This window comes from Marmota monax, unplaced genomic scaffold (genome assembly GCF_021218885.2).
Source record: "Marmota monax isolate L192 unplaced genomic scaffold, Marmota_monax_Labrador192_F-V1.1 WCK01_AAM20220418_F8-fsc00007, whole genome shotgun sequence".
Classification (NCBI taxonomy): domain Eukaryota; kingdom Metazoa; phylum Chordata; class Mammalia; order Rodentia; family Sciuridae; genus Marmota; species Marmota monax.
In genome coordinates this window covers 24,943,715-24,959,277 of record NW_026692781.1, presented here as the reverse complement: position 1 = coordinate 24,959,277, position 15,563 = coordinate 24,943,715, and the positions used below count along the sequence as shown (strand labels likewise).

The 15,563-nt window shown below is 32.5% G+C and overlaps 1 protein-coding gene across 2 annotated transcripts in view; it reads left to right on the top strand.

Annotated features, from left to right (window-relative positions):
• The window catches only part of Tmeff2 (transmembrane protein with EGF like and two follistatin like domains 2), a 256,946-nt gene that overhangs the window by 7,690 nt on the left and 233,693 nt on the right, over nucleotides 1-15,563 (top strand). For both annotated transcript variants that reach the window (XM_058580335.1, XM_046447438.2), the window contains exons 3-4: nucleotides 2,822-2,951; nucleotides 7,609-7,635. In XM_058580335.1, coding sequence (XP_058436318.1) covers nucleotides 2,822-2,951; nucleotides 7,609-7,635 — 157 coding nt within the window. The remainder of the gene's footprint in view (nucleotides 1-2,821; nucleotides 2,952-7,608; nucleotides 7,636-15,563) is intronic.

Below are 15,563 nucleotides of genomic sequence, written 5' to 3'. Positions count from 1 at the left end.
TTTGTTAATTCCCCAATTATCCCAGTTGACAATTTCAAAGGAAGAAACTAAACTATAAACTTATTAAATATTTAATTTTTGAGTAATATAAATAAGGTATACACCAAGACAGGGAAATAGGAAGACCTAGCACTTGACCCCCACTCTTGAATGCAAATGATCTAGATATGTCCCCTTCTTGTGTTATTCATGTTATGAGCGCAAGTCATGGTACTAAAGGCCCAAAGCATTGGGGTAATAATCTACAGTTAAGCTCTTTTCAGCTCTGTACAAATCTCCCCTTGGCTTGTGCATGGAACTTGGCAGCTCTTGTTTTAGAACTGTTCACATTTGGCTTACTACATTTCTCAGAAACGACATATGAACACTTTATCAGTTTATTCGATATTTTAAGATGCATATCAGCATTGTGTAATAGCACTTGACAGAGATAATAAATACTCCCCACTCCCCACTCCAGGTCCACTGACTCTTCTTTTGAGTATTCTGTAGAAGTGCATGAGAAGGCCAAATAGAGAAATTTTTAAGGATGGGACAGAAGAAAATGTGGACCGAAATAATCTACACTTGAAGTATTTTAATTGGGGGTGAAAATAGAGATTAAAAGATAGTCAGTGGCAAAGAATGTCAGGACCCACACATGGGTTTAGCTGTCCATCGCAATTTTGACTCTCATGTGTCTACTGAAAGGGTTAGCAAGTCTGTTGGCTATAACATTACCAGCTGTTGCCTTCTTTCCCATCTCTCCTCCATGTGCTCAGAGCCCATCATAGTGTTAGCAAGCCCCATAAATCCTTCCAACCTTCTTTCATCCCAGGTCCTGAACACAGCATGTGTATCAAGCACCTATCCATTCACTTGCCTTCCTGGCCATGGTTCTGGCATGAGCACAGGTCCCCTTTATTTGTTTTCCCTTCAGTACTGCTCATTGGAAAATTCAGCTCTTTGCTCACATTTTGTTCTTGCCTTCTGTCTTGAGTAGCAGAGGAGATGCTCACTCCTATGGTAGGTCAGTATTCAGGTGCAAGATATATATATATATCTTACACCTGTGGAAGACATCTCTTACACAGGGCACTCTGTCTGTCTACCCATCCATCCATCCATCCTGTGAAAGCTCTTACACAGGTATCATCCAATCAGAAGTAAATTGCCCATTGCCCTAAAAATTAATGAAAGATCAGCAAAAAGTTTTAATCAAATTAGTGTTTATAAAATCTAATGACATAAATAAACAGTGTCTGGAAATGAAAGGTATAACTGTGGAAAGGAATTATTACATAGAAGGTTTTCAAAGTGCCTACAATTATAAATCATAGAAAGATGAAGAAGATTTCTAAAATATGTACAAAATCTTCCTGTTAACAGTTATTGCCATACAATTTGGATTTACTGTATAGAGGACAGTAGATCATAGTTAGCAAAATATAATATTTAAGTTATTCAGTGATTAAAAAGGAAGACTCATAAGACTTTCATTTCAGAGAACATTGATTTATACCATTTATAAATTTGTCAGGATGACTAAGCTATTTTACATAAAGGCAAAGAGCAAGACTTGATTGGGAATAAGAGCGATAGACATGATGAGAAATTAGAGCATAAATGCATCTCAGGTTTTTATCAATTGGATTCTCACCTTATTAAGAGTTCATTTGTGTGCATAAATCCTATGTTTAATTATTATAGTCTATGTTTACTTATTTTAGAGTTTTAGGTTTAGAATCACATATATATGAAAACCTTCTTAGTGACCTCACTAAATCGTTGATTTATTTTGTATGTATTGTACATTTACAGCACATTAACAGTCCAAATACAATTAAAAATAGAAAAGAGAAAAGTGGTTTTGCATGAATCTATGCATGATTTTCCTTCCTTAGTTTCTGGCATAGGTAAGCATTTATAAATAATCATCTTGATCATTACATTTGTTATAATTAAACAATGAAGTGCATCAGTAGTAGTAATCATCAGATAATCACATCCCTGGTGTAATTAGCAGGTATAGGACACAGCCAAGTATCTCTAATGCCTTGGAGTGTGATTATATTATGATGACTATACCCGGTAGGTTGCCTAATTTCCCTTGTAAAAATGTGTACTTTTTGGCAATGAGGTTGTTTTTAAAAATTAACTTTTCTCTTTCTGAAATATATATTAATAGGCATGCTTTGGAATTGTCACTAAAGTTTACATATAGTTCAGATTTCTTGAATTTTTTTTCTCTGCAATCCTTAGTCTGTTGCTAGACTATATCAACAGCAATATCTAATGCTGGAAAGTTACATAAAATGAACTAATAAGTCAGTATCTCATCTGAGTATTCAGAAATTTGCAATGATTAAAATTCAATAGGAAAAAAAAAACAAGAACATTTTTAGTATCTTAGCTACATCCTTCTGCTCCCCACACAGATAAGCATTACCTTGTTTTCAACATCTAAAATATTATATTGTTTTGATTTTTTTTTCTTCCAAGTCACGTGGGCTGTATATCAGAAAAACAATATTAAATAGCACGGGTACATTTGTTGTTTTATGTTTTGCATGCAACTGATTCAGTCACTTTGTTTTTGATCAACTGATCAATTTAGATACATCTTGTTACTCCACTCTAAATAAAATCACTGTTTGGCTGATTTGACACAGCCTTTGTGTAACTTTAAGAGATGCACTCACAAGATTAAAGACTTATAGGATAAAATGGCATCACTGAAACTGAAGACAATGGTTTGTTTTGTAAGTTGTTATTTCTGTTCAGGGTTTCAGAGGGATGCTGACTCTAGTACTAAACATTAGCTTCCATCTGTGTTCTCCAGTGCAACAGTGACTATGTGCCTGTGTGTGGCTCCAATGGGGAGAGCTACCAGAATGAGTGTTACCTGCGGCAGGCTGCGTGCAAACAGCAGAGTGAGATACTTGTGGTATCAGAAGGATCGTGTGCCACAGGTATGTATGTGACCCTCCCTGAGACCTTCTTATGGATTCTGAATCCAAAAATCATGTCTTGTGTTTCCTATTGTCTTCAAATAAATAATTCAGACTCCATATTAACTAGACAAGCCACTTATTCTTTGGTACAAAATATTGCACTATTCTTATTGTCTTTTTACATTTTAATCACTCTGAACAAAAAAGAAATTGCGTCATAAGAACATTGGCAGAATTAAATAATATGTTATTGAATAAGGTACTGATAGTTTAATATGTATAAGTGGAAATCTTGATTGACTGCTCAGGTACCAAATACGTAGAAATCTATCTATGCATGCATAAACTTTGTTTGTTTAGATAAATATAGCTATGTCCTGGAGGGAATCTTTGAAGGTTTAAGTTCTGAAGTTAATACCTAACATTAGCAGCTCAACAAAATGCTCTTCTTACCATTTAGCAGATTATATTGAAGAATGTATTGGTAGTAGATATAATTGATAATGACATCTGTCTTTTCTGACAGTTAACTTGGAATTTTATAAAGCTTTTTAGCTGTTATACCAAGGATGATATAAATAAAGGGGGAGAGTGACATCACATGCTCATTAGCTTTCCGTGTTTTCCTTTTGTGCAGTGGTTGTTAAAGCTTAACAGCATTACAGCAGAAAAAACAAGAGGGGTACAAGCCCAGCTTAACAAAACTATTCTTTAAAATCAAGCTGAGTCTTTAGGTTAGATTTTATCATTGGTACTTGTATTAAAGAAACTTCCGTGTCTTGTAAGAGTCATCCTTAATGGCAAATGGGGATCTTTCTGGAAAGTCATAATTTCTGAGAATTTGACTTATGTAAATTTATTGAGGAAAAATAATAATGATATAAAATGAACTTTTTTCAATGGTATAAATAGAAAATGGTTTTGAGATAGAACTATTTTATTGAAAATTTCCTCTGAGATAGCAGTTATTTCTGTTTAGCACATTAGGTTAAAGGATGTGTGTTTGGTGTCTGGGAAAGAGTGGAAAAGGAACAAGGAGAAAAGTCTCATATTCCTTAGATTGTCTTCTGCCTATTGATTGTTAATGGTTAATAATATTCTGAGATGTACTCATGACCACCAAGGTTTCTCACACTGAACAGAAGAGAGTTGGTGCTATTTCTCACAGTGATGTGCAGGCTTTTGGATTTGGTTTTGGTTGTTAAGTAGTCTTTTCTCCTAAATGATTCTAGGCCCCTATGCCTCTAGATGTGAATGCCCTTTCTGAATAAGCATCACAAGGCAGTGTGGATGGGTGCTTTGCTGCTTTTTATTGCTAGCGCACCCTTGGTCTTGAGTGAATAGTAACAAATAAAAGTGACAGCAATGCATAAGTTTCATGGGCTTCCCAAGTACAGTGGGGAGCGAAGGAGACACCCCTGTTGCTCTCATAATAGAGGTGGGAAAAACAGAAAGAAAGGCAAGAAGCAAACTAATTGTGTGAAAATTCAGTCAGCCATACTAAAGGAACAAAAAATGAAAAATAACAGTTTAGGCCAAATGGAATTAAAAAAAAAAAAAGAAAAAAAGAAAGAAACTTAGTCTCCCAGAAACCAGGAAAAGTATAGAAAAGTCCCAGAATATTTAGGAAAGGATTTGCTCCTCAAATGAGGCAATAGTCTAACAATAGACCAGAAATTAAGGTTGTGGCAAATTATATTTGTTAGCTAAGACCTGTCTTTCTGACTTGCCAGCCTCTTAGGAGTGCACACAATCACATTCTCCTGATTCATTCAAGTCTTTTCATTCTAGTCCCTGATGTGCTGGATGATACTATGGAAATAAACACTTAGCCAAGTTGAAAATGTAATCACAATTGAGTAAGCTGTCCTGAGCTCATTCACACACTTAGATTCCACAGGATTCAATTAGTAAGCTAGTTCTGCTGAATGCATTTTCCTCTGACTAGCAAATCAAAAATGTTTTTGATTTGAGAGATGAGGCAAATACCAAAATAATTTCAATTAAACAGGTTTAGCTGTAAATAAATTGAAGATCAGAATCTTTTTATCTGAAAGAGTTTTACATGTTTTTTTCTTCATAGATTTTCCATTTTTTTATGACTGTTTGACACTGACTGAAAGTGGCAAATTGTGATCTTTAGGAATAATAAGGTCACAGAATATATAATTTTATGTTAATTTTATTTCATTGAACTTAGATATATTTTTTTTTTGTCCACAAAATATTTTTTTTCTACTGGGCAGTTTCCTCATGGTCTCACTGTTACTTTAACTTTTTGCCTTGTGGGAAATGCATTAACTAGGAGCCCAGATTCAGATCCAGTAACATAATATATTTTCATAGGTATTCTGTCATCCTCATAAGTCCTTAGTAGGCTGCTGATCTCTGGTTTGCCAAGATGACTCATCTTATAATTGAAAAAACATTAAAGTTTCCCCTATTTTCTAATGATGCCATGGACTGAATGGGTTCATTGTCCCAGTCTTTTCCTGTTTTTTTCCCCAGCTCTGTATCTGGAGTCAAATCAAACATGAAATGTCTTAAGGACCATGTCCCTTGAATATTTAGAAACATATATGGAAAACACAAGCCATAATACTACCGCCATTTTTTTCTGAGTTCCCACAGCCACGTTTTTTAGAAAACTTATCAATGAATATGCAAGATGTTTATTCAACATATTATTATGTTCCAGACTGTGCTTAAACATTTAAAATAAGCTATTTTACAGTTAGTCTCAAAATAGTCAATGAGATAGGTATCATTATGCCCATTAAGTAGAAGAATAGCTTAGGAAATCTAAATAACATTCCTATGTCATTCGTTGAGTGATGTTTAGAGCTGGGAACCCATAAGCTTTTGGGCATTTTCTCTTATGTGCATGTAAGTATAGAATAATGGCTCATACATTGCCTGGATGTACACAAGTTTATGATTTTAATAGAAAATGACAAAGTATACATTCAACTTAAGTATAGTAGATGTATTAGCACTATAATACTATAACTTGTGATTTCGTTCCTGATAAATACAAATAATATGGAAATAAATTTCTAAATTAATTCAAATAAAGTCAATAAATTTTATCTGTGAAAGAATACTAAAAGGAAATTTAGCAAATATGGACTATTTGTGCAACGATTTATCCAAAAGGAATGATGTTGAGACTTATGATTATCAGTCCAGTTGGCAAGAATATTCTCCAATGATGGAGATGAATGCATTAGTTTTTCTTGATCTGTTATCATTATATTATGTAAACATGATTAAAGTATTTGTATGGTTCTATATTTACAAGAAATATTTTTATTATAAATTGATTTCACAAATTAGCTTGCCTTTAAGGAAAGATATATGACATCACATTAGCAAATGTCTAATAAAACAACATTTTGATGTAATACAGTCTCAGAACCTGTGAATTTAAGTAAATGTGAATTTACTTAAAGTGAGTCTCCACTAAGTCTAACAATTTCACTGCTGCTCCTTCAGGGAAGTTTTAATGCTGTAACATGGAGGACTATTGGGGAGGCATGTGTTCTTCCATTTGTCAACTTTCTTTGGATTTTTCATTCACCATGATACTTTCTCTGTAGTGTCTCTCAATACTATGTCATGGAGGCAGACAAATAGAAGTTTTATTTCAATATAACTAAAACATCAAGTAAAAATTCATAGAAGTAACATTGGGTATAAGTCTTGAATCCAGGTTGAGATTTCAATGTGGGATGATGGCACATCAGACAGAGGATTTCAATGTTAATCATACTCCTATTACTAACTGTACAAATACAAAATTCAATGTATTTAGAATGTGAAGAAGTTAGGATGCAGAGGGAAGGTGATGTCTACATGTGATAAGTAAAAGCAAGTGGAAACGCAGTGGTCTTGACTGAAACTAGAAAACTGGGTATTTCTGAGTTCTCAGACAACTTTGGTCAATTTTAGTCATGTGGAAGAGGGGGGAGACAAGTAGAGAAAGAGAAATTCAGAAGGGGATGATTTTTTTTCTTCCAACATCACTTAATATATACCCAATTTTAAACCCAAAGATGCAAGTTAAGTTTATTACTTTCTTTATTTCAAAAACAAAGTACAATTTAGTTGTAGATAAAAGTATCAACAATTGTGGTATTTGTTAAACATTATCAATTGTATAAAAATTTTATCTTTAAACGTTTTCTCTTTGGTCATGTGAAATTTGCAAGAATATAAGCCTTACTTATGAGTTTATTTACTATTTGTTTAGTTTTTAAACACTTAGTTTTTTGGACTGTTTAATTTTGAAAACTTATTGTTAAAGCCATTCATTTTTAATTTTTATGTTGCTAAAGTTTTCAAATGTAGCCTGATTAAAATAAAAATCTGAGGAATTTTGTACAGTTAAGTTTAGGAATTTTCCTAAAGGTGGATAATTTTTTTTTCATAAACTTTAAGAACAAAAGTGACAGGAAACTAATTTTATGTATTATGTTAGTAGTAATTGACAAATAGGTGTGACTATACATTATCAGATTAATTATCAGTAATTTTCACAATGATATTACAGGTTTAGATTAAGAAAGTAAACTTGAACTTTGAAATGTCAAATTTTTAAATATTTTTTCCAGTTAATAAAAATTCTGTTTTTTTGTTTGTTTGTTTGTTTGTTTGTTTTGTTTTCTCCTCCCAGATGCAGGATCAGGATCTGGAGATGGAGGTAGGATGTAGCTATTTTTCTATACTTAAAAACTCAGGTGGATATTATTATGGATATTTTCTTATGTATATTCTATTACAAATGTCTCAGATAAATTTACATTTTTTGTTTTAGGAAAAGAGAAAACAAAAATCATTCTCCTTGCTAAGAAAATGTATCTACCATGCAAATTAGTCTATTTGTCAATCATATACTATCTCCATTTCATCTTTTTTGTTCATTTACTTGTGTGTGAGTAAGCTGTCCTTGAGACAGACTCAGAATGTCAAAACTTCCTAAAAAAAATGAAGTTTTCATGCATATATGTGAGGACAAAAAGATTTCATGAGGAAATCATTTAGATTTGCATTTTTAAAGTACGTAACACTTAATAAAAAAATACGTAATACTTCCTTCAATGCCAATGTACTAATATTAACACACATATAATTTTCATATAGTCAATGTCTTAATTACCAAATTTGTAGTTTGAAATTAAAAGAACTTTCATTCATAATAGAAAAAAATGTCAAACAAATTTAAATCAATGAAAGCAAGACATTATCTTTGCTTTATTGGTTACATGAAAATATAATTCTTTTCCATAAAAATATGATACATATTTTTTATTTAATTTTGCTTGTAGGAATATGTAAGAGAAAGGTAGAAAATTTAAAATTTGGATCTAATGTACTTAGAACCAAATGAAGATTCTAATGCTAACTCATTCTAAATGTCTCAAGTGCTTTTCCAAATGAAGGCCAGGTGAAATTCTACTTTTATGTGCATAAACCAAAACAAAAACCTAGATATAATTTCAAGATTAATAACAAACCATTAATAAAAATATAAATATCTCAAGGGCTTCTTAAGTTTTGTAAAATAATTAAATGTATGATTTTGAGTTACGTTTTAAATGCATAGTTTGAAGAAGACTGTGGATTTAGGAAAAGAGCAGATTTTTAATGCACAGTTATTTAGTTTGAGAAACTTTGAAGATTTTTCAAGTTGCCTCATGTAACTTATTAGTAAAAGGCTTTACTAATTCAAATAAACTACACTTAGGGAACACAATTAGAGCAGCATATTGGAGCATATTCCCCGCCCCCATAAAGATTAAAACTGAACAGGAGTCAAGACTCAAGCATGGACTGCATTTCAGCATCACATGATATTGGACAGTCACTTGAGTTTTGGACAGTCTTTCTCTACTTCAAGAAATTAAGTTGACCCCCAGCCCCAGTCTGGTTGATTAATATGCTATTCTCAAGGAAGCTTCCTTAGAGGCTTTGAAAAGATGAGCTTAGAGAACAAATTAAATATTAAAGAAAAAGAAAAGGAAAAAAAAAAAAAACATTTCCTCAAGTAGATGTTTCATCACTGGAATATTAAGAAATCATTTAATTTTTAAAATGTTGCTTTTGTAAGGAAGTAATTTTTATGCAGAATTCTGTATACCTTCAAGCCATTTAGTTTTATGTGTAGACTATCTAATTTGGCAGGTATTGTGTTGAGATTGAACTGTTCCACTATTCCTCCAACAAGCCTTGTTCATTTTCTTGCATCTTAAAAAAAAAAAAAAATCCACAGAACACAGAATATCTTCTTTTCCTTCCTGTTAAATTGAGTCTCCTATCACAGCATGCATCATTTCTTCTTGTTTTTAAATGATAGGATATAGTTTCTGTTTCAGATACTAGTTTTTAGTTTTTCTTTCACTGTTGTTAGTACATGCAAATGAAAGTGAAGTCGAATTTACTTTTCCTTGTTGCGTTTTATATTGAAATCTTTGGTTCATTATGTTGTCTTGTGATCTGAGTAAGGCTGAATTTTTCAGGAAATAATTTTAATCTCTTGAGTATGACATTTATAACTTACTTCATAATATATGGGTGATACGTCATGTGGAAACCACTTTTTTCTGTTTTCTTTTCCTTTTTATTTTTTCTATTCCTTTCGATTTTAGGTGATTTGTAGTAACTTAGAGTAAAAAAGAAACATGAAAATTTCTTAAGATGTTTAGAAAAAACTAGAGCACAAAAACTATTTTATTCTGAGTTAAATCTTTTAAATAATCAGGATTCTGAAAATTTTAGTAATGTGTATTTATTCTTAGCTGAACAAACTTTTTTAAATTAGAGGTAAATGTTTTAATTTTTGACCGATTTGCTTTTTTTTACCCCTAATCTACATGTGACTGTGCTCTGGAATACTAATGGTTTTAACTTTATTTAAAATATTTATTACAAGATGCCAAAAGTCTTAATAGCTACAATTAAAGTGGTATACAAAAGTACAATTTACATAACTTTTGAGTTGTACATAAAATATAGTTGAGCTGGGCATGGTGGCACATGCCTGTAATCCCACCGGCTCCAAAGACTAACGCATGAGGATCTTGAGTTCAAAGTTAGCCTCAAGCAATATTGAGGCACTAAACAACTCAGTGAGACCCTGTCTCTAAATAAAATACCAAAAAAAGAGGGGGGCTGGGGATGTGGCTCAGTGGTTGAGTGCCCCTGATTTCAATCCCTGGTGTGTATACACACACACACACACACACACATACACACATATATGTATATATATATATATATATATATATATATATATATATATATTCTACTGTACAGATACTATACTGGCTCAGTATTTTAATATAGTGCCTACAACCAAGTCATCAGAGTGTCCCTAATCAGTTTCTTTTGAATTACCCTGGAATGATTAAATAACCTATGCTTTATGCTTGTTTGGCTAATCTCAATTATAGCTAGAATTTTTTCTAAGTGGTTGGTGCCTATAGAATATATTCTCAGTACTATGTTTAGTTAATAATTAGGTCATCTTTGCAAGCATTTTGGAAGATTAGTGGTCATTTTTCCAATTTCTTATTTTAACAAAAAGTTAACATAATTCCGAAATAGAGTGCATTGATCCAAATAGTGAAGTGAACAAATTTACTTGGAAAACATTTTTATGTGTGACTAGCATAAATCATATTATTAAGCATCCAAATTCTGAAATTATTTTAAAATACATCAATTTTTACTTTTTTGATTGTACTATATTTTTAAATGAGTAAATATGTGGTAGTAATGAAAATTAGACTTGATTATTTTTTAAATAACTTAAGCCTAGACTTTGTGCACAAGTGCATATCTGACATTTATTGCATTTGAGGGAACATTTTAATTGCAAATAAAAGGGATATAAAGGTTTCATAAAATTTATGTTAACTTGTTTGGATGCATTTTATAGGAGTTTAAAAATCTTTAACTATTGATCTGTTCGTTCAGATGAAATTTTCAACTGGTTAACTTTATTAGTATACACGTGTACTGTGTCTCTGACATGATCTACAGATGTGCATTCATTCATAAGGGCAATTTGCAGAGTAATAAGAAGAAAACACTGCATACAAATATTAAGGGTAGCTTTTCTCATTTCAGAGTCTATGCTCTTCTCCTGGTGTTTCAGAAAACTTGTAATATAAGAAATAATTTTGCATTATTAGTTTTCAACATAAGACTTACAGTTTATGGAATTCTGTTTTCGAAGAAAAATATTTGGTCAAAAAAGCATCTACTTCAGGTATCTTTTTTGGATATGCTCATGCTTTAAAAGATAAATCAGGATAAGCCATAATTAATTGTAAAGTGTTCTATTGGAAGGTAAAATTTCAACCAAATTCCAAAGAATTTTAGAAAGTGATTGAACAAAAAGGATTAGTGTTCCAAGTGCTTGTATATATGGAGATTTAATGTTGTAAATAAGAAATCGGGTGTGTAGGAGGAATAATAATCTCTTATCTACCCACAGACTTCCTTAAGCAACAAATACTTCAGGAAGAAAAAGTATTAAAGATGCCTCCTCTCAAAATCCAACGATATGTGGGTGGTTTAAGGATTGTTTTTAACCCATGTTTTTCAGTCATATTTTAAAGGCAAAGTTATGACTGTTTTCCATTATTTCTCTTTTTTCAAACCCAATTCTGGATTGCTTAGGTTTTTGCTAGATACATAAAAATTAAAAGTAAGTCCAGTAAGATGAAAACTATATTTTAACTATTAAAGTTATTATAAACATACTATCTTGCCATATATAAGACAGGATCCCAATTAAATTTTACTAACATAGGGGATGTTATAATAATGATTATAAAAATAAAATGTATTTAAGACACAGGATAGATCCAATGGATATAGTTTTATTTCATGAGGTACAAGAGAGCATGGGTGTGTAGGAGGAATATGACCACTTATGTGGTTGTACAAGTCTAATAGATTGATGTCAACAAGTAATAAGTCAAATTATTCTATTTATAAATAAAGTCTCATTTTCATATGAGTATCCATGTAATTTTTATCATAGATAACCTTTGTTAGAAAACCAGTTGACATATTATTTTTAATTACTGAAAAAAATTCTTTACAAATTATCTTTATATTACATAAATATCCATAATTAAAACATTTATAAACACTACACATATAACAAGAAAAGACCACCTTGCAACAAATCATCAATCTTTCTGATAATGTGGATTGCTAAAGACTGACAGATTTGTAAGAAGTTTGAGAATTTAGAAATCATTTTTTTAAAAAAATATCTTTCCTTCTAATATGGGCTTGATAATATTCAGGAATTTAGTTGACTTGAACAAGTATAATATAACCTGGGTCCTGTGGCAAGATTCCTGGAACTGCAATGATAAAGATGATCACAGTTTTCTACACTCAGGGAGATTACATATAAATTCTCTCCCCAGCACACAGTGGGAAAATTATGATTCTAATTATGAGAAGGAAAATAACCCCCTACAGAAAAAAATGTTAAATACACTGTAAATAACAAGGAACTAAATATTCATCCCATAAAATAACTTTACATAAAAATAAGTAATTTTTTTCTTCTCTATTGCTGCGCTCATTCCTTGTCCTGACCGGAGTTTGTACCTTCCCCACTTTATGTCACAGTCAGACACTAGCAAACACCACAAGCCTCACCATATCCCCCACCCAACCACCCACTGGGCTCACATTACAGCCAAAGCATGACAGATATCAATTGTATAAAGTTCAGCTGTAATGCTGATCAAGAAAGAAATTCCACCAAGCATGCAGGATCTGAGAGTCTTCCAAGGCGATCCATAAGAGGTAGAAAGTAGAAATTCCTCTTGCTGTGCTAAACCTGAGAGCTGCTGTTCTTTTGCCTGAAGATGAGCTTATGGCTATCTGAACCTCAACTGAAATCTTATCTCAGCTTTTCATAAGTTGGAATCTATCTTGCTTTCTCTTTACTTCAAAGAGAAACAATACCAAAATGGAGTAATAACAGAAGTAGAATGAATGAGGAACATGTAATGGATATTCATGTTGGAAAAATATAAGAAGCAAAGAAAAGGAAGGAGACAAAGTGAGAATGATGGAAAGTGAAAAGGGAAAAGAAGGGAACTTTATTATTAGCTTGGCTGTATGGTAGTGTATTTCACACATGAATACCATTTTACAAATAAGAATGTTTTTCTCCGTCCAATAGAGCAGTAATAGTTTTCTGAATTTCTAGAGGTTGTTTGGGAAAGTGAAATGGATGCTACAAATTTTTGTCTGAGTTGTCCATATGTGTTTTTAAAAATAATATATAGAGGTAGAAATTTAGTCATTATGTGTAGTGTGATAGAAATGGCTTTGGATGATGAATTCAGAGATTCACATTCTAGATTTTTTAATTGACTTTAAGGATACCTAACAGAGTTTTAGTCTCCAATTCCTTGGGTGATTCGTTTATTTTATCAATTAAACAGAATAGTATTTACTTACAGGAAAGATGATCATAATAAACGAATGCAAGAAACTTTGAACTTCAAAAAATTAAAGATGAAATGATAAGAATTCATTTTTTTTGCATTTTATTCCCATTTACTCTAAGAATATAATTTCTATGAACAGTTTAATTAGAGTTGAATATTTAATTAGTAATTTTAAGCCACGATTTGAAATATTGATGCTAGGATAATAATAGCTGTATGAATTCAATACAGTTTTTAGTATTTAAAGGAGACATCTAGCTTTGAAACCTTGAAGAAAAGTAAAATCACCTTTTTTGTATACACTGTGGAACATAAATGTATCCAAAGAAACTTAAATTACAGAAGATAGATAAGAAAGAAGGAATAATGTTAAACATTTGAAAACAATAAATAATAATTCTTAAAACTACAGCAGCAGGCATATTGTCCCAACGGGAAACCAATGAAGACAATGTGGGAGGGATTTGTGGTATGGGTTCGATTCTGTGTATTATAAGGAAGAATTTCTCATAGGGCTATAAGCATGGCAAAGTATTTCTAGGTGGACCTGAGACTTTTAGAAAGAGATTCCTTTAAAATGGAAGGAAAGATCATACTACAGTCCTGTTCAATATTAGAATATGAATTATGGGCTGGGGATGTGGCTCAAGTGGTAGCGCGCTCGCCTGGCATGCGTGCGGCCCTGGTTCGATCCTCAGCATCACATACAAACAAAGATGTTGTATCCGCCGATAACTAAAAAAATAAAAATGAAAAAAATTATCTCTCTCTCTCTCTTTAAAAAAATAGAATATGAATTAAGTAAATCTGTAAACATGTATAATTATGTTTAAAAGGCCCTATGATTTATTAAATGTTGGAAGGATAACTAATAGTTAATACCTAATTTATTTAATCACAACAGTAGCCCTTGAATAAAGATTAGAAAGGATGAGTATCTTACCTACAGTCCCAATGGCAAATATGGTAACTAACATGACCCTGAAATTTCAGGAAGGAAGGAAACTGTCTTCAAAGTTATCATTAGTAGCTGTTCACAATGACTACACCAGACCTCAGATTCTGTGGTTTATATAAATTGTACTTTCTACCAAGAATCCTATGAAAAAAAAACAATTTAAATGCCTTCTTCTTATACCTTTCCCGCTCTCAATTTTACTTCTGAAATCATCTGTTCTATTCAGTGCAGTATTAAACCCTGTGGGCCTGTGTTATTATCTGTTATTTAAGTTAATCATTCATCTCAGTTCATAGCATATAATGATTGCCATCTCCTGTCTTCTGTTATGCCCCTATCCCTTTCTCCCTATCCCTAATCCCCTTCTTCTGCTATAAGTATTACTCTAAGGTGTTTAATATATTTTACATTTGTGATTAAAAAAAAAAAATAGAAGTCAGGCATGATGTTGCACACCTGAACCACAGCTAACTGTAAGTTGGGCAGGAGAATTGCTTAAGTCCAGAAAATCGATGTCAGCCTGGGCAAAGCAGCAGGACCCTGTCACACACTCACACGCATGCACACATGTGTGTTTGTGTAGACATGTAACAAATGAGTAGTTATAGGAGGCAGTAGTTCAAAGCACAGTCTCTGGAGCTCTCAATTCTATGGATTTCAGTCCTGGATTACCATTTAATTAGCCAAGTGACCCCAGAAAGGTTATTTCACTTTCTTCATTTGTGACTGTGTCAGGATTTACCAGGAAGTACTTTGAGATTTGTGTTATGTGAAGTTTACTGATGGTTGCTCTTAGGAATTACGTTTGTGGATTAGGAAGAGAAGAATTTTTATTGGTGCAGATTTTAAAAAGCCAGATCACAACCGATATGGAGTTCTCAAGATGGATGGTCCTTATGAGTTCTGCTCAATTAGGATGATGGGGCTGGGCCTTACATCCCCCATTTATCACCAATCCTGTGGGCAACACACAAAAGGGAGTGTGTCTCAGGCCAGATGGCTCTCTTCAGCTACGGACTTGACCTGAAGAGGCACTCAACTGTGAGCAGAGTGCAACACTCCTAGTAGCTATGGAGAGAGAAATGTGGATATGAAATCAAGGCCTCCAGTAAGACCCATAAAATACAAAACAGACAAAAGAAAATCCCTGCCTTTATTGAGCATATTCCTTATGAATGGATA